The sequence below is a fragment of the Corythoichthys intestinalis genome, chromosome 3, assembly GCF_030265065.1.
Source record: "Corythoichthys intestinalis isolate RoL2023-P3 chromosome 3, ASM3026506v1, whole genome shotgun sequence".
In the NCBI taxonomy this organism is placed as follows: Eukaryota; Metazoa; Chordata; class Actinopteri; order Syngnathiformes; family Syngnathidae; genus Corythoichthys; species Corythoichthys intestinalis.
In genome coordinates this window covers 61,825,079-61,847,286 of record NC_080397.1, presented here as the reverse complement: position 1 = coordinate 61,847,286, position 22,208 = coordinate 61,825,079, and the positions used below count along the sequence as shown (strand labels likewise).

The following is a 22,208-nucleotide window of genomic DNA, read 5'->3' as shown; positions in this document are numbered from 1 at the left end:
AAAATTCAGCGGTTCAAGCGGTTTTTCATAGTTATTTTGTCTAAAGGTTGTGCTACCAAGTATTAGGCTGAGGGTGCCAATACTTTTGTCTGGCCCATTTTTGGAGTTTTTTTGTTTTTCGACTTTAATCCATTTTAACTGGCTCCAATTGTAATTTTGTTATTGCCACCACCTGTTATGTGCCAAGGGTAAGTAACAGGTGCTGTTAATTACACAAATTACAGAAGCATCACATGACTTTTCAAAGGGTGCCAATACTTTTGCCCAGCCCATTTTTGGAGTTATTTGCAAAATTATAATGATTAAAAAAAAAAAAAATCCATTCTATTTTGTATTTTTTCATTGCAAGCAAAATAAATGAAGATAGTACTACCGAAGCATTTGTAATTGCAATCATTTTCTGGGAGAAATTGAGCATTAGCTGACAGAATTGTAGGGTTGCCAATAATTTTGGCCAGCAGTTTTTTTTTGTTTTTTTTTAATTTCCCTTAGATCGTTCAAACACATATTCCAACAAAAAAGCTGCTAAAGATAGTACCTATAAACTAAATTACCAATAAATAAAAAAACACATTAGTGCAAAGAAAAACTTACTTATGTTGGTCATAACAGGGAGCAGCTGGGTTCAGCCATGTTAAATGGGCAGTATATCCACCCAAATCAATAAAATATAACTAAATGCAAACACTCTCAAAACAAACCATTACAACGCCACTCTAAACAAATACTCGAAGCGGCAAAATTTGATTCGAAGCTTTTTTCTAATCGAATTACTCAAGTTAATCGATTGATCCTTGCAGCACTAATGTCAACACAAACCTGAATTCCTTTTTATGTTTTTATCCTGAAGGTTTACTGGCACTCCAGCGCTCACATCCTGGGGGAAGCCATGGAGCGAGTGTACGGGGGTTGCCTTTGCTACGGCCCGCCCATCGAAAACGGTTTCTACTACGACATGTTCCTCGAAAGCAACGAGTGAGTGGCCTTCATATGTCGCTGCCGTTGACGGCCATAGACTTCCAAGCCATTTGGACTGGCTAGCAGCTTCTATCGCCGTCAACGGCAGCAAATGACTTACAGTGCCTTGCAAAAGTATTCGGCCCCCTTGAACCTTGCAACCTTTCGCCACATTTCAGGCTTCAAACATAAAGATATAAAATTTTAATTTTTTTTCAAGAATCAACAAGTGGGACACACTCGTGAAGTGGAACAAAATTTATTGGATAATTTAAACTTTTTTAACAAATAAAAAACTGAAAAGTGGGGCGTGCAATATTATTCGGCCCCCTTGTGTTAATACTTTGTAGCGCCACCTTTTGCTCCAATTACAGCTGCAAGTCGCTTGGGGTATGTTTCTATCAGTTTTGCACATCGAGAGACTTTACATTCTTGCCCATTCTTCCTTGCAAAACAGCTCGAGCTCATCGAGGTTGGATGGAGAGTGTTTGTGAACAGCAGTCTTCAGCTCTTTCCACAGATTCTCGATTGGATTCAGGTCTGGACTTTGACTTGGCCATTCTAACACCTGGATACGTTTATTTTTGAACCATTCCATGTAGATTTGGCTTTATGTTTTGGATCATTGTCCTGTTGGAAGATAAATCTCCGTCCCAGTCTCAGGTCTTGTGCAGATACCAACAGGTTTTCTTCCAGAATGTTCCTGTATTTGGCTGCATCCATCTTCCCGTCAATTTAACCATCTTCCCTGTCCCTGCTGAAGAAAAGCAGGCCCAAACCATGATGCTGCCACCACCATGTTTGACAGTGGGGATGGTGTGTTCAGGGTGATGAGCTGTGTTGCTTTTACGCCAAACATATCGTTTTGCATTGTGGCCAAAAAGTTCCATTTTGGTTTCATCTGACCAGAGCACCTTCTTCCACATGTTTGGTGTGTCTCCCAGGTGGCTTGTGGCAAACTTTAAACGAGACTTTTTATGGATATCTTTGAGAAATGGCTTTCTTCTTGCCACTCTTCCATGAAGGCCAGATTTGTGCAGTGTACGACTGATTGTTGTCCTATGGACAGACTCTCCCACCTCAGCTGTAGATCTCTGCAGTTCATCCAGAGTGATCATGGGCCTCTTGGCTGCATCTCTGATCAGTTTTCTCCTTGTTTGAGAAGAAAGTTTGGAAGGACGGCCGGGTCTTGGTAGATTTGCAGTGGTCTGATGCTCCTTCCATTTCAATATGATGGCTTGCACAGTGCTCCTTGAGATGTTTAAAGCTTGGGAAATCTTTTTGTATCCAAATCCAGCTTTAAACTTCTCCACAACAGTATCTCGGACCTGCCTGGTGTGTTCCTTGGTTTTCATAATGCTCTCTGCACTTTAAACAGAACCCTGAGACTATCACAGAGCAGGTGCATTTATACGGAGACTTGATTACACACAGGTGGATTCGATTTATCATCATCGGTCATTTAGGACAACATTGGATCATTCGGAGATCCTCACTGAACTTCTGGAGTGAGTTTGCTGCACTGAAAGTAAAGGGGCCGAATAATATTGCACGCCCCACTTTTCAGTTTTTTATTTGTTAAAAAAGTTTAAATTATCCAATAAATGTTGTTCCACTTCACGATTGTGTCCCACTTGTTGTTGATTCTTGACAAAAAAATTTCATATCTTTATGTTTGAAGCCTGAAATGTGGCAAAAGGTTGCAAGATTCAAGGGGGCCGAATACTTTTGCAAGGCACTGTAATAGCATCGCCTGCAGATGAACCTCTATGCGAACAACCTTTCCACTTGACCTTTCCCGTACACATTTCCCCCATGCAGCAGGAGAGTGCAGTCTAATTAATTCCATAACCCTCTTAACGAAGTCACGTTATGCTAATGGCCTTCTTTACTGACGGATTCTCACCCAAGGAGATTTTGACATTGCAGAAACCTTCCAGCCTATAACTCTTGACGATCTGTCCAGGTTTCTCAAAGGTTCCTCTCTAATCACAATGGTGACGACACTTAAGGATGCCCTTTAAATAGAAGCACACTAAATTTAGGAGGTTTGAATATCAATGCGAGATATCACGTCGGTATTTTTCTTGCGTGCAGCGGAGTGTCGAGCAACGACTTCCCATGTCTGGAAGGCTTGTGCAAGAAAATAATCAAGGAGAAGCAGCCGTTCGAGAGGCTGGAGATTAAAAAGGAAACTCTGTTGGAGATGTTCAAGGTATGGCGCGGAAGACAGAACGACAACTTTTGTTCATGTCATTACTCGATGTATAACAGACACTTTTATTTCTTTGCAGTATAACAAGTTTAAATGTCGCATTTTGAACGAGAAGGTCACAACTCCCACCACGACTGTTTACAGGTGAGTGAATGTTGTTGTGTATCTTGCAACTAGTGCCGCAACGATTAATCAATTGACTTGTGTAATTCGATTAGGAAAAAGTTTTGAATCAAATTTTGCTGCTGCGAGGATTCGTTTAGAGTGGCATTGTAATGGTTTGTTTTGAGAATGTTTGCAGTTTTATTGCATTGGGTGGATACACTGCCCTCTTGTGGCAACAGTGAATATGACATAACTCGTCTAACATGGCTGGATCAGGCTGCTCCCTGATAGGACCAGCATAAGGTTCTAAGTTTTTTAGCTAATATGATTGTTTATGCATTCGTAATTTAGCTGAGAGGTATATTTAAGTTTTTTGTTGTTTTTGGGATTATGTGTTTGAACTGTGTTAAAAAAACCAAAAAAAAAAACATAGCATTTAAGCTAGTGGGCTTTTGCTATGCACGTTGGCTAACTGTTATTTTGTTGTACTTCGATCCTCATGTATTTTTTTATACTATTTGAGGCTAAGCTCATGTATTTTAATATATTTTTAAATGCATTTATTGCTCTTGTGAAATGAGAGTGCAATTCCGTATATCCAATTGAAAGCTCTTTTGAAAGTCCTGCATTAAATTTTCCTAAACCGATTTCACCATTATTCGAACTAGCTTTGATTAATAAGTTACTTCAATAATCGATAGCTGCAGCTTTAATCGCAACCTTATAAAGGTGCTAGAATTCCACTTTTGTTGCGTTCAAACTGCAGGCATATCTGATTCCTCAAATCTGATTTTTAGGGCTGACTGTTCACGATAACTGTTGATCACTAACGGGTACTTTAGCTGAGGCAGGCTGTGGTCCGGGAGAGGGGTGTGTTTGGATGTTGTTTAGGGTAATTTTACGTTGCAGGTTGGGCCGATGAGTCTGGGCGCACTGTTGCCAAAACAACCATAGTTAGAGATTTTGTCAGCCTCAACGCTGACTGTTCAAATTCTCAGCTGTGGAGCGTTATCAAGTGTTCCTTGTGGCAAAACAGGATGTACCGCCATTTGTTCTGGACTGTCCTGAAGAGCTGATTGCGGGATTTACTGGTCTGCTTGTCATCGTCAATCTCGCTCAGTCAGCTGCATGACGCGCGTTGGGCTCCCCTGGTCAAAAGGCATCCTGTATCTGTTATGCCCTTACCTGCCTGTTGTCTTGGCGCTGTAATTTCCAATAATTTCAAACTCCGCATGTTCACCTTAGTCTTAACTCCTTGTACCGACTCCATTTTAAAAGCTGGAAAAAGGCGTCGAAACACAAGTTGACCATATATTCCAAGTCGGCAGCAAACATACAGCACAGAGAGACCCAGGCGAGGAGGCAAACTGGATCTAGAGTCACCATATAATAAGTCAACAAAAGATTCCAGAGAAAACTGACAACGAATAGTTAAACGTTCAGTCTTTTAAAGGCTCGGGTAGAAGAAAGGTGTGTTTGGGCGTTGTTTAGCATTATTGTTAGTTAGACAGGAGAATTCGGGCATTACTGTTCTCTGTGCAACAAGAGTTAAGGATTTTGCAATCTTAAGCGCCACGTGAGTGCTGAGTGTTCACTTCTCGGTTGCGGGTTCCTCCGTATCAGATGTTCCTTGTGGCAAGACAAGATGTCCCGCAATTTGTTCTGGGCTGTTCAGAAGAGCTGATTGCGGGATTTGGTGGTGCAGTCGTGGACTTGTAGATGTCTTGCCAATCACCTTTTGAACGTCACTCTCGCTCAGTCAGCTGCCTGATGCGCGCGTTGGGTAGGGGTGTGCCATCTTCGGCACCCCACGATTCGATTGGATTACAATTCAGGGAGCTACGATTCGATTATAGACAGATGATCACAGTATTGAAGATGATTGCGGTTATCGCGATTATCACAATTATTATGATTATCAGCGCATCGTACATTACTAATTGATACAGCAAACAAATTTATGTTCATTATTTATTTAAAATATCCTAATGATTCAATAGGAACGATGGAAACATGCCCATACAACAAAAAGCTGCCCTCAAGCTGCTTTTTTATTTAATTATTTTTTACAAGAAAGTGCAAAAACATTAACCATTTTAAAGGGAGTGCTTATTTCTCGCAACAATACAATAAAATTTACACAGGTGGAATGAATTCCACATTTTCTGTAAACAAAGTGTCTTTAGAAATAAGACTTCTTTTAACCAATATACCTGTACTGTTTTGCATGTTTGTAGTGTTACCGCTGTACTTAAACATGGTTTTACACGTTCTGCATATGAAATACACGATAGAGAATCAGTGCTAACTATTAACATCTCAAAGACAGCAATAGTAAAGGCTAAACAGTACAAGAGGGTTTGTGTACTCACCTCTTATAAATGCACACGGGTCTTGGCAACACACTTAGGACATTTTTCAATTGAACTGCCTTAAAACAACATCTAAAAGACAAGGAACAAAAATAACTTGCGCACAAAAGCACGACCGTCGGGTTGCGCTTCTCTTCCTGCCTGTCTCATACACAAATTCATTTTCCAGTCTTTTAAAAAGGAGTAAATCTCACCCTCAGTAACCGGCACCATCCATCATAACGTAGGTGCGCCCATTAACGGTGCCCGGGCAGCAGACGTGTCTTGAATTTTGTTCTGCTACGAGCGGCTGCCATAAAGTTATGACATCATCGTTTTTTAACCTTTATGAATCGTGATCGAATCGTCACGTGTCGAATCGCGATGCATGTAATAATCGATTTTTTGGAACTCCTCTACCGTTGGGCTCCTGTGGTCAGAAGGTATCCTGTTGCTGTTATGCCCTTATCTGCCCATTGTCTTGACACTACAATTTCCAATCATTCAAAGTCCATAATATCAAATATGTTCTGCTTGTTTTCCTAAACTATGATATAAATGCTATCTATTTTATATTGGGTGTGCTAGGGTAATACAAACAGTAAATAAGGGAAAGGATACGATTCAGGTTTTAGGAATAAATTGATATAAATGTACTTTATGTCCATTTTGATTTGTTTTTTTCTAAAGTGATATACAAATATCGCAATATTCGTCTTCAACTGTAGTATCGGGATTAATCGGAATCAAATCAAATCTCAACCTGCGTATCGTGGTACGAATTGCATTGCCAGCTATGAGGCAATACACACCCCTATTAACTACCAAAAACTTTTATGCATCCCATATGTTTCAGGTGTGGCCCATTAATTGATCTGTGTCGGGGACCGCATGTAAGACACACAGGAAAAATCAAGGCACTTAAGATCCACAAGGTGAGCTGTTCATTTACGGGCTGCATTACGGTTACACCCCACAGAGATAGCGTAACGTCATCAAAACATGGAATCACTGGGAATTAATGTGAAATAAGATTTTTTTTTTTAAATGGAAGTGGTTGGAGCATTCTGACTGTTGTGAAAGTACGTCCGGGCCACCGTGCCATTCATATTGTTGACCCCTGGGAGGGAATTATGGTGTCAGATTGTGAAAGGTATAAATTCAGCTTTTTTTTTTTTTTTTTCTGGTGCACAGAACTCCTCCACTTACTGGGAGGGAAAAGCGGACATGGAAACCCTCCAGAGGATTTACGGTATCTCCTTCCCCGACCCCAAAATGCTGAAAGAGTGGGAGAAGTTTCAAGAAGAGGCCAAGAATAGAGATCATCGCAAACTGGGCCGGGTATGAACTTAAGAAGCAGTCCACTCCAAACTAGACCACGAATCACTTTCTTTTTTCTGAGTCTTGATCGTTTTTCAGCTTTTGAGTGATGATAAATTGAGCCGACCGCGCCAATCGGGTCCCATTTACCGCTTTCTAGGGCAGATTTGGGCTAAGTTGTGAAAAAGCGAGCTTAGAAAAGAGCGCGTTGTCAGACAAATCCTCATTCCGGCACGTGACGTTCAAAATTAAAACCGGTTTGACCTAAATGCAAATGTGTCATCCTCAGGAGCAGGACCTGTTCTTCTTCCACGACCTGAGTCCGGGGAGCTGCTTCTTTCTGCCTAAAGGCGCCTTCATCTACAACACCCTGATTGAGTTCATCAGAGTAAGTCGGAGTCATTATTGGCCAAAGTGAGAGACACAAAGGCTTCAATTAGCAGCCAAGCTGCATGAATGGGGAGTTGAACTTTTCAAGTTCAAATTAGTCAACGGAAATACCAACCGTATTAATCGGTCTATAAGTCGCACATTTTTTTTGTTTATAGATTGGCTCGGCCTGTGATTTATGTTCCGGTAGCTTGTACACCTTTACTCATTCATTACCAATGCCAATTAGGCTGTATTCTACTTGGCTGGCACGGCCAGACTGTTCTACCAGTATTTTTCAAACACTGAGAGAAAAGTCTGGGAACCAGCCCATTAACGGCCTGTCAAGCAGGTACAAAATCAATCGACAAATCAGATTCGTTTATTTGCGTGACGTATTCTTAATGAGCAACGTCACTCTTGCTCGTCGGAAGTCGTCTCCACAACAACACAGATGATGAACAGGAGAGCCGAGAATATGTTCCAATCCACGGTAAAATCAGTTTTAAATGACCAAAAACACATCGACACGAGTCATTGACAACAGTCTGTCTCGCGCTAGCCATGTTGAATAAACTCTGCTCTCCTCGTATGTTTACTTCCGCACGCAAGTCCCTCGTCCTGCCCTCGTCGTTTTACTAACGTCACGTCTTTGCGTCGCTGATTGGTCCACTCCGCTGTCTGTTTGCTGTGGCTTGCTCCGCCCTGGAAATTGTATCCGCTGAATGGTGGCCAGACTCAATAGCTGGAACAGCGGTGAGTCTGGTGTACCGGGCAAGTATTCTACTGTCGTCGCTAGTGCTGCAACGATTAATCGATTAACTCGAGTATTCGATTAGGAAAAAAAAGATTTGTATTAAATTTAGCTGATTCGAGTATTCGTTTAATTATTGTGGTGTTGTCATGGTTTATTTTGAAAGTGTTTGCAATCGGTTTTATTGATTTGAGTGGATGCACTGCCCTTGAGTCTGCCTCATTTCACATGGCTGAATCCAGCTGCTCCATGTTAAGACCAACATAAGCTAAGTTTTTGTTTGCGCTAATGTTTTAATGCATTCATAATTTAGTTTATGGGTATATTTAGCCGTTTTTTGTGGGAATATGTGTCTGAACCATTTGTTAAGAGCATTGTTTAAAAAAAAAAGGTAATGTTTTATAGCATTTAAGCTAGCGGACTTTTGCTATTTAAGTTAGCCAATTGTTCTTTTGTTGTACATAGATCCTTATTTAATAGTTTTTTTATACTGTTTGAGGCTCAGCTCAGGTATTTTAATTTTTCATGTTACTTATCCGATTACTCGATTATTCGACAAACTAGTTCATCGATTATTCGACTACTAAATAATCGATAGCTGCAGCCCTAGTCGTCACGATACAGGTAGTCTGCGGGTTACGACGTACTCGACTTACGTAAGACTCGTCCGCCATTTTGTCTCCAGTCGTCTTTTTTTTAAAGTCTCAAACAGTAGCTTAGTGTACCTCACAGGATCTTGTGTTTTACATTATGATGTCTTCTGTCCCAACTAAACGGGAAGTTGTTCAGCTTTACACACAGCAAATAAGGCAATTGTGCTTTTTGAAGATTTTTACTTCCTTCACATTTGACAATTTGTAAAGCTGCAAGACACATGCTGCAATTTGTGGACTCTAAAGCGCACCTGATTATAAGTCGCAAAGGCCAAATTTCCCAAAATTTTAGGAATGAATCCACTTATATGCCGTACCTGACTATAAGCCACAGGTGTCCATATCTTAACATTGGATATTAACATTAATGTTACACAGCAATATTTGATATCGAAAATATATTTATATATGTATATATATATATATATATAAACCAAATAAATGCACATCAAGATCATCAACTCGTGTTGTCTGAATGCTTAAAAATAACTTTCATCAACAGTTCACTACATTTGCAAAGATACTATATAATCTATACTATATAATAATAACTTTACCTTGCCTTCTAAAGTCGAAGTGGATGAAATCCTCTTAAAAACGGTTAACAGCTAGCGCTAGTTAGTTGCCACCTTTCAGAAATGGAAATAAGTTACGCCCCCTTCGCACCCAAAGCCGTACAGGCGGAAAAAAGGGACATCTACAAAACTAAAATGCATAGAAATGTATCTATTCATATACAGTGCTGGCCAAAAGTATTGGCACCACTGCAATTATGTCAGATAATGCTAAATTTCCCCCAGAAAATGATTGCAATTACAAATGATTTAGTTGTATTATCTTCATTTATTTTGCTTGCAACGAAAAAAACACAAAAGACAATGGGAAATAATTAAATCACTGTCATTTTACACAAAATTCTAAAAATGGGACAGACAAAAGTGTTAGCACCCTTTTGAAAAATCATGTGACGCTTCTCTAATTTGTGTAATTAACAGTACCTGTTACTTACCTGTGGCACATAACAGGTGATGGCAATAACTAAATCACACTTGCAGCCAGTAAAAATGGATTAAAGTGGACTCCTCCTGTCTCCTCGTGCGTACCACATTGTGAATGGAGAAAAGAAAAGACCAAAGAACAGTCTGAGGACTTGAGAATCAAAATTGTGAGGAAGCATGGGCAATCACAAGGCTCCATATCCATCTCCAAAGACCTGAATGTTACTGTGTCTACCATGTGTCAACAATAACTGTAAAGCCCATAGCACTGTGGCTAACCTCCCTATATGTGGAGGGAAAAGAAAAATTGATGAGAGATTTCAACGAAAGATTATGCGGATGGTGGATAAAGTACCTTGACTAACATCCAAACAAGTTCAAGCTGTCCCGCAGTCCGAGGTTACAACAGTATAAACCCGTAGTATCCGTTGGCGTCTGAATGAAAAGGGACTATATGGTAGGATACTCAGGAAGACCCTACTGCTGACCCAGAGACTTAAAAAAGCCAGGCTAGAGTTTGCCAACACTTACCTGAGAAACGCAAAAACGTTTTGGAACAATGTTCTCTGGTGAGATGAGACAAAAGTAGAGCTTTTTGGGAAAAGGCATCAACATACAATGTGGAGTTTACAGGGAAAAAATGAGGCCTTGTGATTTGGAGTGACATCGAGACTTGGTTAAACAAGTATTAAGTTTCGTTTAAACTATAATTATCTAAATCTCATATTTTTGCGACCATTAGGCACACCTCATGAAAAGGCGCAGTCATAGTTGCAGGTAGAAGTTCTGGATTTAACACGTACACAAGCCGCTCCGTATTATTGGGCGCTACATGCAGTAGCGTACATGCACGCTAAACAGGATATGCTAACATGCAACATACACTACCATGCATGCTAGCGTATGTTTCTAAAAAGGCAGCGGGAGCAAAACTAAGTAAAAATAAACTAGTTTTAGCTGCAGTCGCTTGATTTTTATTATTGTTGTTTGTTTTCCTCCATCAGAGTGAGTACAGAAAAAGGGGATTCCAGGAGGTGGTGACCCCCAACATTTACAACAGCAAGCTATGGCAGACTTCAGGTCATTGGCAGCATTACAGCGACAACATGTTCTCCTTTGAGGTGGAGAAGGAGACATTTGCCCTAAAACCTATGAACTGCCCTGGCCACTGGTGAGTCCTATTCTTCCTATGCAGTTTCTAGTGCTTTATAAGCCTGGCGGGCCACCAAAATTGTATAATATTAACAGAAGAGGTGATTACATTTTGGGGTAGTGAGTTCAAAAATTACAAAAGGAATTCTCTACCACTGGGCTTTGTACAAGTCGCCTTGTGGATAGCCTGAGTTTGTTCAACGTTTCTGATAGCGATGTGCCAATCGTATACGTTGACATTTGAGTCCCGAGTCACCTGAGTACTGATCCGATACTTTTGAAATGTATTAGGAGGGGTGGGGGGGGCACATACAAATGCCACCCCCCCAATTTGTACTAGGGATGTCCCGATCCAGGTTTTTGCACTTCCGATCCGATACCGATATTGTTTTGCACTTCCGATCCGATACTGGCCGATACCGATACCGGTCCATCAAAGCATGTATTAAAGTTTAAAGTTATTTAGCCTCCTTAGTTGTCAGACTCATTTTGAAAAGGGTTTTAGTACTCTTGATAACAACTAGCCAGCTGAATTAGGTGAGTTTGAATAACACACAACGGTTGGTAACGAGAAACTGACCTGTTTATTCAGTGACAAACACAAAACATTATAAATAACAAACAGAAATGGCATAGTCAGTCAGTAAAACATGCAAATAATATTGTAAACTGTCTTAAAAAAGCGAAACACACAAACAACCTCAGTGGAAAATCCCACAAACCCCCCAAGCTATTAGATGCTTTTAATGTTTTGTGCATTAGCTACAATAATTGTATAAAAAGCCTCTCAGGTTTAAATAAACGACTATTTCAGTATCAAATTAACATTTTAAAACAGTAAATAAAATACTCAAGTCCCCATTCTGTATCAGCAGCTTTAAACTACATTCAATTCATTTAATTTTGCGAATCAACATTTAAAGTTGTTAAAATTGCTCCCGTTATTCCATAATTTCCCCTCTGTCTACTTTCGACATGTGAAAGTTTAAAACTGTTTTGAAGATAGATTCAAGTCAAGATTTTGCCGATTTAGGAGTATTTTAGATAAAAAGTTAATTAGGTTCGCTTGGAAGGTTCACAACAGCCTACTAGGGAAGTCTACTGCTTTAAGATGGCGGCTGTTTACAAACGCATCTAGTTTTCAATACTTCAATGTTGCTAACGCCGTCGAGTCTGTCGTTTTGCATCTAGTTCTATATACATATGATATCTATTATCTCCAGTAAAACGACATTGACATAGTTTGTAGCGGCTGTAAGCAGCAGTCAGGTATTCTTGTGTTTTTTATTCAGCGGCATGAGTTGAGCTAAAGCCGTGAGTTGAGTATTGGCATTACCCGGGTCCAAGACAAGCATGATGTTTACTTTCGGGACGCAATGCGGTCCGTTTCTCATTGCGTCCCGAAGACCACGCTGTGTATTAGTTCCGCTTTACTTGACATATTTCAATAATCGGAATTTGGATGTTTGTGAATCGTTCTCGAATCTTCCACGGCCGAATCGCTCAAGGATGTAATGACGGCTGGGCATGTTGTACCGTGGTTCTAAGTGTTGGATGGTGCGTCTTTACTCATGAGAGATAATGGCTCGTCATCCAGAATAAATTCTTCGGTAACGACTCTTGTTATTCTTGTTATTCATATCGATAACCCATCGGGTTGCAAAATATCGCGATATATCGCTGTATCGAGATATTGTCACACTCTTAGTCCTGGGACTGTCGAGTGCCAGTTTGTCACGCATAGCAAAAGTTTCTGCCAGTGTTACTTGCGTAGGACCTTTCTTTTTGTCTTCGGTTTTCTTAACATACTCCTTATATTGTTTGTGGTGGTATTTTGCTAAATGCTTAATTAGGTTGGTTGTATTAAAACTTCTTACAGCTTTACCACCACGCTTGACTTTATTGTGGCATATGTTGCACTCTGCCTCTTCGTCTTTGTCGTCCTTTAAGGTGAAATGATCCCACACAGCTGACATTTTTACCGATAAAGTTTCTTGGTAAATTGGGAGACTGTAATGTAAATGTAATGTGTTGAAGGTGTGCCGTAAAATGCAGACTGGATTTTGGGGAAACCGAAGCAAAAACTGGAATGGATAATGTAAATCGGTGCGCTGGAAAACCCGGACCGGATTAAAAAAAAAAAAAAAAAAAACGGATCGGAAGTCTGGATCCGAATTTTTCTGTGTTCCGATCCGATACCGATGCGCATTTTTTTGCCCATATCGGCGTCCAATCCGGTCCAAATATCGGAACGGGACATCTCTAGACGAGATCATGGACTTCCCTAGTTTCTGATTCTCTGATTTAATTCCAGTCTGATGTTCGATCACCGTCCACGCTCTTGGAGAGAGCTTCCCCTCCGCATGGCGGACTTTGGCGTCCTGCACCGCAACGAGCTATCGGGAGCCCTCACCGGCCTCACCCGCGTGCGTCGCTTCCAGCAGGACGACGCACACATTTTCTGCACCATGGAACAGATCGAGGACGAAATTAAGGGCTGCCTGGACTTCCTGCGTACCGTGTACGACGTGTTCGGCTTCACTTTCAAGCTCAACCTCTCTACGAGACCGGAGAAATTCCTCGGAGAGCCCGCCGTCTGGGAGCAGGCAGAAAAGGTAATCAGAGAGCCTCCTTGTTTTTCTTGTTTAGCAGAAAATGTCAAGCGCCCGCGCAAAGTCTCAGGAGAACAAAGATGGCCGAGCCGCAGCGCTATCAAGATAAAAATTGAAGTAAATGGATTGCGCTTTCTCCGAAGACAAAGAACATCTATATTTAAAAAAAGAAAAAAAGAAAAGGGCGTTCGGCACGTCTGCTGTCAGCTAAAAATGTGGTCTTTTCTCTGGAGGGTTTACCTCACTGTAGAGATGTTCTAATAGAGATGAGAGGGATGGGTGCTTCAATAAGCCTGTGAAGAAAATGGCGGATTATACGTATTTACCACGACGGTTATTTTGGTAGTGGACAAAACACAGATTGTTTGCGATTTTTCAATTGCAAAGCTGCAAAGCATTAGGGGTAGGAACCCATGGGCACCTTACGATATGATTTGCACTACAAGGCTCACTGTTGGAATTCGACCTTTTAGCCAGATTGCAACCCCAACAACCCGGCCAAAAGGCCAAACTCCACGTGTTCACCTTAGTTTTATTCCCTTGTACTGACTCCATTTTAAAAGCTGCAAAAAAGGCTTCGAAACACATGTTGACTATTTATTTCAAGTTGATAGCAAGGCAAAAACAGCAAACAGACCCAGATGAGGAGGAAGGCTGGATCCAGGGTCGACATTCAACAGCTAAACGAAGGATTCCCGAGAGAAAATGACAGCGATTAGTTAAACGTTTTCTTTTAAAGGCTCTTGGGAGGCGGGCTGTGGTCGGGAAGAAGGGTGTGTTTGGGCTAGTACTGGAAGGATCAATTGATTAACTTGAGTAATTGGATTAGAAAAAAGATTCTAATTAAATTTTGCTTTTTCGAGTATTCGTTTAGTTAAAATGATGTTGTAATAGTTTGTTTTGAAAGTGTTTGCATTTAGTTTTATTGATTTGGGTGGACACACCGCCCTCTAGTGGCAACCGTGAATATGACAGAACTCATTTAACATGAACTGAATCCAACTGCTCCCTGTTAAGATCGACATAAGGTATGTTTTTGTTTGAGCTAAGAAGTTATTGCATTTGTTATTTAGTTTATAGGTATATTTAGCTGTTTTTTTGTGGGAATATGTGTTTGAACCATTTGTTAAGAGCATTGTAAAAAAAAAAAAAGTTAGCATTTTATAGCATTTTAGCTAGCGGACTTTTGCTATGCAAGTTAGCCAATTGTTCTTTTGTTGTACTTAGATCCTCATTTATTTATTTATCTTATACCGTTTGAGGCTGCGTGCAACTATTTTAATTGTTTATGTTTCTTATCTGATTACTCGATTATTCAAACTAGTTCATCCATTAATCGACTACTAAAATAATTGATAGCTGCAGCCCTATATTTAACCTTTTATTGAACTTCATAAAAGGTGTTTCTGAGTCTAGGGAATTCAGGTACTTCCGGAACTATTATTTTTTTATTTGTGTCATTCAATAAACATGCTTTAAGCAAATTTAATAAAGTTGAGTGTTTGCATTATTTGATTTTTTTACGCCAATTTTTACACTTTTACTGCAAACAAATATCTGCTCTAAAAATGGTTATCGACAACTAATAATTGTTATCGGTCCTGAAAAACTCATATCAGTCGATCTTTCGTCGTAAAAAACTAGACGAAGATTGACACATTTTGAAATGACTGACCTACACTTTTTCTCCATGGCGTGGCTCCCGGGGCATGGCCTCCCCTCTGCCTGGGCTGTCGGCTGCGGGAGTGGAGGGAGGTCGGGGCACCGAACCCGCGGCGGCTCCTTGGTGTTCTCCTGCTTCCGCCTTCCCCTCTCTTCTCTGCCCGGGTATCCGCCCTACGCGCCGTTGCGGGTCGCTGGCTGGACACGGTGTATCGGCTGGGTGTTGCCTGCTCTGGCGGGGGACCCTGCCCTGCCCTGGGCTTGGTGGGCCGCTAGGGGTCCCGCGGCGTGCTGTGCCGGTTGGGGGGGCTGCGGCTGTGGCTCGTGTGCCGGGTGGGTGGACGGGGGTGGGGGTGGACGTAGGGTTGGTGGTGCGTCTCCCCATCCCTGAAGGCCTGTTGATGTTGGCCCGGGGGACCCACCTGGATCACGGGGGGTGTGACGATGGCTCCTTTGCTGGGCTGCGCGAGGAGGGATGGGCTGTGCTGGGTGGGGGCCGTGGCGTCACCGCTCGTCTGCATGGCTGTCGCGTGTTTGGTGGGGCTCGCGCACGCCTGGATGTGATTGGGCACCCTCGGTTGGGGGGCCCCGGTGCCGAGATTGGTGATGGGGCGGCGTAGGGTCGGTTGCCGACGGGCTTACACTCACAAGGGATTCACACGATTACTGGTTTCTAGATCACAGAGCTGATTTGTGTACACTCCACTCCTCCCAATCACTTAGCTCATAGACTCCCCTCACCCCCCTCCCCTTCTTTCATTGGTCAACTGGCCCTCCACTTGGTGTCAACCGTAAATACATCTAGTTCACGATAGCACCAACATTTTCATAGTGTAGGCGTTCAATGTATTTCTTGTTGTTGTTTGTGTTTCTTCTCTTGTGTTTCTTTTCTTCTTTTCCCCCATAACCCATTCCTGTTCGCTGCTTTGTCATAATAAATGAGGTATGTTGAATGGTCACAATGGGAGTATGTCATACTCTCAATGTGAGGCATTTAAGACTTCCATTCTCCGTGTCAAACAGCTGAACAGGACAGGTTAAAAAAAAAAAAAAAAAAGATTGAAATATGAGTCCTATAAAATTAAATGATAAAAAGGCTGCTAAAAACAACGCTGCTTTTTGTCTTTAATAATACTGAAACTAAAAATTCTGCCCATTTTTCATCTTATGTGGCAGCAACTAGAGAACAGTTTGAATGACTTCGGGGAGAAATGGGTTCTCAACCCGGGCGATGGCGCTTTCTACGGACCAAAGGTGAGCCGGCTAACGACTGTAACTGCCAATCACCGGGCGGGGAAGCGTGTCTTCTATTAACCCGCTGTCTGGTTTCCGTCCAGATCGACATCCAGATTAAGGACGCTATCGGCCGATACCATCAGTGTGCCACCATCCAACTGGACTTCCAGCTACCCATCCGCTTCAATCTCAGCTTTGTCAGGTGCTAATCCAGCTCAGTAGCTGCCATAAATTGGAAACGTTCGATGAAAATTAACTCTTTGATGCGCAAGACATACCATCCATTTTGAATTCTATGAAAACATTTCATTTATGTAAATTGCTGCAATTCTGCTACACTATTTCCAGCCATGATGGCGACGACAAGAAAAGACCAGTGATTATCCACAGAGCCATCCTGGGATCAGTTGAACGGATGATCGCCATCCTGACCGAAAACTACGGAGGCAAATGGTTTGTTTGTCGGCCATTTTTCCATGTAAATATAGATTAAAGTCCGATTTCTAATCATTTGCTTCACGTAAAACATCCTGCAGGCCGCTGTGGCTATCACCTCGCCAAGTTATGGTAGTACCGGTCGGACCAACCTGTGAGGAGTACGCTCAGAAGGTAAATATTGAAGATTCAATGATCGATTGTGGCCGATCTCATAAATTTTGGAGGATCGGCCGATCAGTAAAAGTATTCCGACGATTGAATCTAGCGTCAGTTAGCAATATTAGCCCGCTAGCATTTGGTTGTGGGGATTCATCGTCATTAATATGAGTAAGGCTGCAACAGCTAATCAATTAAAAGCGATTAATAAATTAGTTGCCAACAAATTTGATAATTGATTTTTGCCGGCAGCTATGAGCACTCCCTTGCTGGTGATTTAAGCAAGAGTGAGTTCACTGCTACTCTCAGGTTGGGTTGCTGAATCAATAATACTTTATTACGAAGTGCCGAGAGTTAGGTTGTCTTTTGTGTTGTGAGACCCAGTGTGCCTCCAGAGGTGAGTAAATGAAGCCACGGAGCACTAAGCTAGTTAGCGATTATGCTAATAGGTGTCCTAAATGTCTATTTGTATTTGTATCTCATTTCTTAATATAAAGAAACCACAAGCATAAACCCAATTCTATAACAGCTTTTAGATTCTTTCAACACAAACTCCCATACAAACTTTGAATTGTCATACAAGAGAGAGTGCTTTGAAATTGGATTTGGATTGTATTTATGAACAACTGTTCATTTCAGTTCAGTTCGTTTATTTACACGTCATTCAAAGCATACAATACATGTCATATACAAACAGTTATTACAATAAGATGCCAAATAATTTGATCATCGATTTTTTTTGCTGCAGCAATGAGAACTCCCGTTTGGTTCCTTGTTTGTGTGTTATGAGAGGTTGCGTGCGTGCCAGTGATTAGAGCAAGAGAGAGAGAGTTCACAGTTACACTCAGGTTTGGTTGTTAAATCGATAATACTGTATTATAAGTGTCGAGAGTTCGATTGTTTTTTGTATTGTTAGATCCAGCGTGCCTCCATCAGAGTTAAGTAAATGAAGCCACGATGCTAAGCTAGTTAACGACTATGCTAATCACTGTCTTAAGTGTCTATTTGTATCTGGGGTTTTTTTCAGTTCAGTTTGTTTATTCACACATCATTCAAAGTATGCATGTCATATACAAACAGTTCAGATACCGAAATGTTCGGACTATAAGCCGCACCCACCAAATTTGATACAAAAAAAGTTTTTTTATTTTTTATTTTTATAGATAAGCCGCAACAAACTATAGGCCGCATCTGTCCTCACTGTATTATGGGATATTTACACAAAGAGATAAAACTTTGACAGCATTATCATAAGACTGTCATTAGACCGTCATAATTTTGGCATGACACTGTTATGAGCATTAATGAATGCTTTGACGAATGTCATTCACTGTCATCCGGCAAGTTATCTCACTTTTGAATGGATGTAAAACATCGGGACTACACATAAATGGAATTGGTGGCAGAATTTGCCGGATGACATTTAATGACAATTTAAGTTAGCCAATTGCAACAATGCAACAATTTGCTGACTTGCATAGCAAAAGTCCGCTACAATGCAGCAATTGGCTAACTTGCATAGCAAAGGTCCGCTAGCTTAAATGCGATATAATGCTAATATTTACAACAATTGGCTAACATGCATAGTAATAGTCTGCTATCTTAAATGGTATACAATGCTAATGTTTACTACAATTGGCTGACTTGCATAGCAAAAGTCCGCTAGCTTAAATCTGTATAATGCTAACGTTTACAACAATTGGCTAACTTGCATAGCAAAATCCGCTACAATGCAACGATTGGCTAACTTGCGTGGCAAAAGTTCGCTGGCTTAAGTGCTATATAATGCTAATATTTTCAACAATTGGCTAACTTGCATAGCAAAATTCCGCTAGCTTAAATGCTATATAATGCAAATGTTAACAACAATTGGCTAACTTGCATAGCTAAAGTCCACTAGCTTAAAAGCGGTATAATGCTAATGTTTACAACAATTGGCTAACTTGCATTGCAAAAGTCACCTAGCTTAAATGCTATACAATGCTAATATTTACAACGATTGACTAATTTGCGTAGGAAAAGTCTGCTAGTTTGAATGCTATATAATGCTAATGTTTACAACAAATGGCTAAAATGCATAGCAAAAGTCCGCTACAATGCAACAATTGGCTAACTTGCTTAGCAAAAGTCCGCTAGCATAAATGCGATATAACGCTAACGTTTACAACAATTGGCTAACTTGCATAGCTAAATCCATTCCAATGCAGCAATTGCCTAACTTGCATAGCTAAGGTCCGCTAGCTTAAATGCTATATAATACTAATGTTTACAACAGTTGCCTAACTTCCATAGCAAAAGTCCGCTAGCTTAAATGCTATATAATGCTAATGTTTACAACAATTGGCTAACTTGCGTAGCAAAAGTCCGCTAGCTTAAATGCTATATAATGCTAATGTTTACAACAATTGGCTAACTTGCATAGCAAAAGACTGTTAGCTTAAAAGCTATATATTGCCAATATTTAAAACAATTGGCTAACTTACGTAGCAAAATTCCACTAGCCTAATTGCTATATAATGCTAATATTTACCAGATAGTTTCTGGCGCGCACTAGAAACAATCTGGAGCGCACCAGATTGCTTAGCTTTATTTTATTTCTGTCGATGTCCCTTTAAGGGCTCTGTAAAACATATATATTAAATATAGTATTATATAATCTGTGTGTGTGTGTGAGTGTATACTAGGTAGAAAGTTGTTTATTAAAAAAAAAAAAAAAATCGAGATTGAAAGGTCAGGCTGTTCAGAAATTTGTGATAGCCAAAAAAAAAAATTGTGATCAGTGCACTTCTAGTAAATATAATGTAGAAGAAAATGCCATTACCATTGAACATTCCAGTTCTTTCTGTGGATAATTTTCTACATCATCATAATAATAATGAAAAAGCATTTCAATAACACAAGTCTAGCAATCGAGATCACCAGGAAGAAAAGTACAGTGTATGTATGGTCAAGACCTAATGGCTTGGAGGTGTATTACTGCCCCCAAGTGGACAGCAGTCTCGTTGCAATCACATTCCACCAGCCAGATGACTAAACAAAACACAGTATCACATACACTCATTTAGGATTTTTTCCCCTTGTTTTAAATCTGTCCAGGTTCAGCAAGACTTCCACAACGCCGGCTTCATGAGTGACGTGGATCTGGACCCCGGATGCACTCTGAACAAGAAGATCCGAAACGCCCAGCTGTCACAGTACAACTTCATCCTGGGTCAGTTAGGTCAACAGCCACTCATCTTCCTTTTGCTCTACTCCTCTTAACATCTTTTCGATTATTTTTCACAGTTGTGGGGGAGAAGGAAAAGACGAGTAATACCGTCAACGTACGCACTCGGGATAACAAAGTTCACGGCGAGCGCGGCGTGGATGAATGCATTCACCGTCTCAAAGAGCTCAAAGCAGCCAAGACGAGGAACGCCGAGGAGGATTTCTGAGATCACCTTCTGTCCATTTATGGTTAAGGGCTATGGCTTTGTTATTGTTTCCTTTTTAATTTGTATTATTTAAAGAAAAAAAACAAAAAAAGCCAAATCGGTGAACATTATTATTGCATCATGTGACTATAATTTAATGCCTGGTCTCCTCTATTACAACAACAAACAAACAAAAAACTAATTGCTTTCAAACTCTCTTGCATTTTTGACGGTGATAGACGTCCAATCATGTTCATGTCTTTGGGGAATTGTACATGAGTTACTTTTGGTAATTAAACTGTTCATTTTTGATGGTGTGTGTGTCTTAAATTGAAATGACCTTACCTTGTGAGTGGGGTTTTGTGCAACTCATTCTTCACTTTTGGACAAAAGTAGAAAAAGGAAGAGACCATTTTTCTGCATGCCGTAATTTCCGGACTATAAACCACTACTTTTTTCCACAATTTACAACCCTGCGGCTTACAGTCCAGTGTGGTTTATTTGTTGATTTATTTGGGTTAATAGGTAACACTTTATTTGACAACTATCAAGTGTTTGAATGCAAAAATTGAGACTCAAAGCATTTGAAAACTTTTTGATCTTTTGATTGAAATAACTTTGATTCAAGTAATGTTTTGAGTTTGAGCCACATTTTGGGTATGACATTTATGTCTTTAAAATTCAATCAAAAATAGGTTAAAATATTTTCCAAAAAAACTTCCGAACATCGAAAAAAAAAGTTTTTGAATGCAAAAACATATTTGAGGCTGAAAATTATGCATTTGAACACTTTATAAAAATATTTTCTTTTGATTGAAGCAATCCTTTTTGTGTTTGGGCCATATTATGGGTAGGATTTGTGTCTAAATCATCCAATCCCCGAAAAAGGTTCTTATGCAAAAATTTCCCTCCCCTAAAAATATTTTTTTTTCTGAAAATATTATTTTTGACTTTTTTTTTTTTTTTTAGGTGGAAAAGGTTTGGAACTCCCCCTTTTTTTTTTTTGCTTGAATCATTTTGAGACAAATGTTGCACTTCACTATTGGTCAAACAGTTTGAGTGACAAGTGGCTACACCAATGTGCTCGAAAAAGCAAGATTCATGGCCACCACTCATCGGGCCGGTCCCAGCCGTTGGCTTGAGCCCGAGCCGAAAATAGTGCGCCTCAGGCGGACTACGGGCTCGATGTGAGGCGCGCGTCTCTGTGATCCGAGGGCCTGCGATGTGACTCAACACGAGAAAGGCCTGTGGCCCCCCAGCCTAGTGCAGAACCTGCGCGCGCCGGCCTGGCTTTTGGGGTTCCACGGGAGTGCCGCGACATGGCCACCCCCGGCGCGGACGCCGGCGAGTGGCACAACACTCGGGGTCCCGCCGCTGTGCAGAGACACTGAAGGCAAATCAAAGGCAATCAAAGACGAATAGTTATTGAATGCAGTTTTGCACAAAGTATCAACTCCCCAAATTTCATCGCTCTACGTTGAAAAAAAAAAACTAAATTCAGAGGCCTTTTTGAAAAATTCAAGGGGGCTCCACTGAGCTATTTTGCTACGTTCTTTCGCAGCGTTGCAAAATTATCCAAATTTGCGCCAAGTCGAAGAGGAAGTCACCTGTGAGTTCATTTTAGGGCATTTCACGTCATTTCCTGTTGAATTTCAATCCCTTCGTTTCTACTTGCTCTGCCCACTAGTGTGCACTGCTTCAGTCCCATTCCACAGCTGGAACATATTAGACGAGCTATTACAGTGAACAAGTGGGGAAAATGAGCCAGCACAGACTTGCTTTTCAGGTGGTGGGGGAAAAAATCAACAAGCAAAGCC

The 22,208-nt window shown here is 40.8% G+C and overlaps 1 protein-coding gene across 1 annotated transcript in view; it reads left to right on the top strand.

The window, feature by feature from the left end:
• The window catches only part of tars1 (threonyl-tRNA synthetase 1), a 39,402-nt gene extending 18,699 nt beyond the window's left edge, over nucleotides 1-20,703 (top strand). Inside the window, exons 5-18 of the mRNA XM_057832398.1 lie at nucleotides 851-975; nucleotides 3,055-3,172; nucleotides 3,252-3,316; nucleotides 6,485-6,563; nucleotides 6,823-6,969; nucleotides 7,238-7,336; nucleotides 10,727-10,893; nucleotides 13,189-13,489; nucleotides 16,325-16,402; nucleotides 16,486-16,586; nucleotides 16,733-16,837; nucleotides 16,921-16,993; nucleotides 20,075-20,189; nucleotides 20,264-20,703. Of these exons, the coding sequence (XP_057688381.1) occupies nucleotides 851-975; nucleotides 3,055-3,172; nucleotides 3,252-3,316; nucleotides 6,485-6,563; nucleotides 6,823-6,969; nucleotides 7,238-7,336; nucleotides 10,727-10,893; nucleotides 13,189-13,489; nucleotides 16,325-16,402; nucleotides 16,486-16,586; nucleotides 16,733-16,837; nucleotides 16,921-16,993; nucleotides 20,075-20,189; nucleotides 20,264-20,412 (1,722 nt within the window). The 3' untranslated portion in view covers nucleotides 20,413-20,703. The remainder of the gene's footprint in view (nucleotides 1-850; nucleotides 976-3,054; nucleotides 3,173-3,251; nucleotides 3,317-6,484; nucleotides 6,564-6,822; nucleotides 6,970-7,237; nucleotides 7,337-10,726; nucleotides 10,894-13,188; nucleotides 13,490-16,324; nucleotides 16,403-16,485; nucleotides 16,587-16,732; nucleotides 16,838-16,920; nucleotides 16,994-20,074; nucleotides 20,190-20,263) is intronic.
• Nucleotides 20,704-22,208: the final 1,505 nt, after the last annotated feature.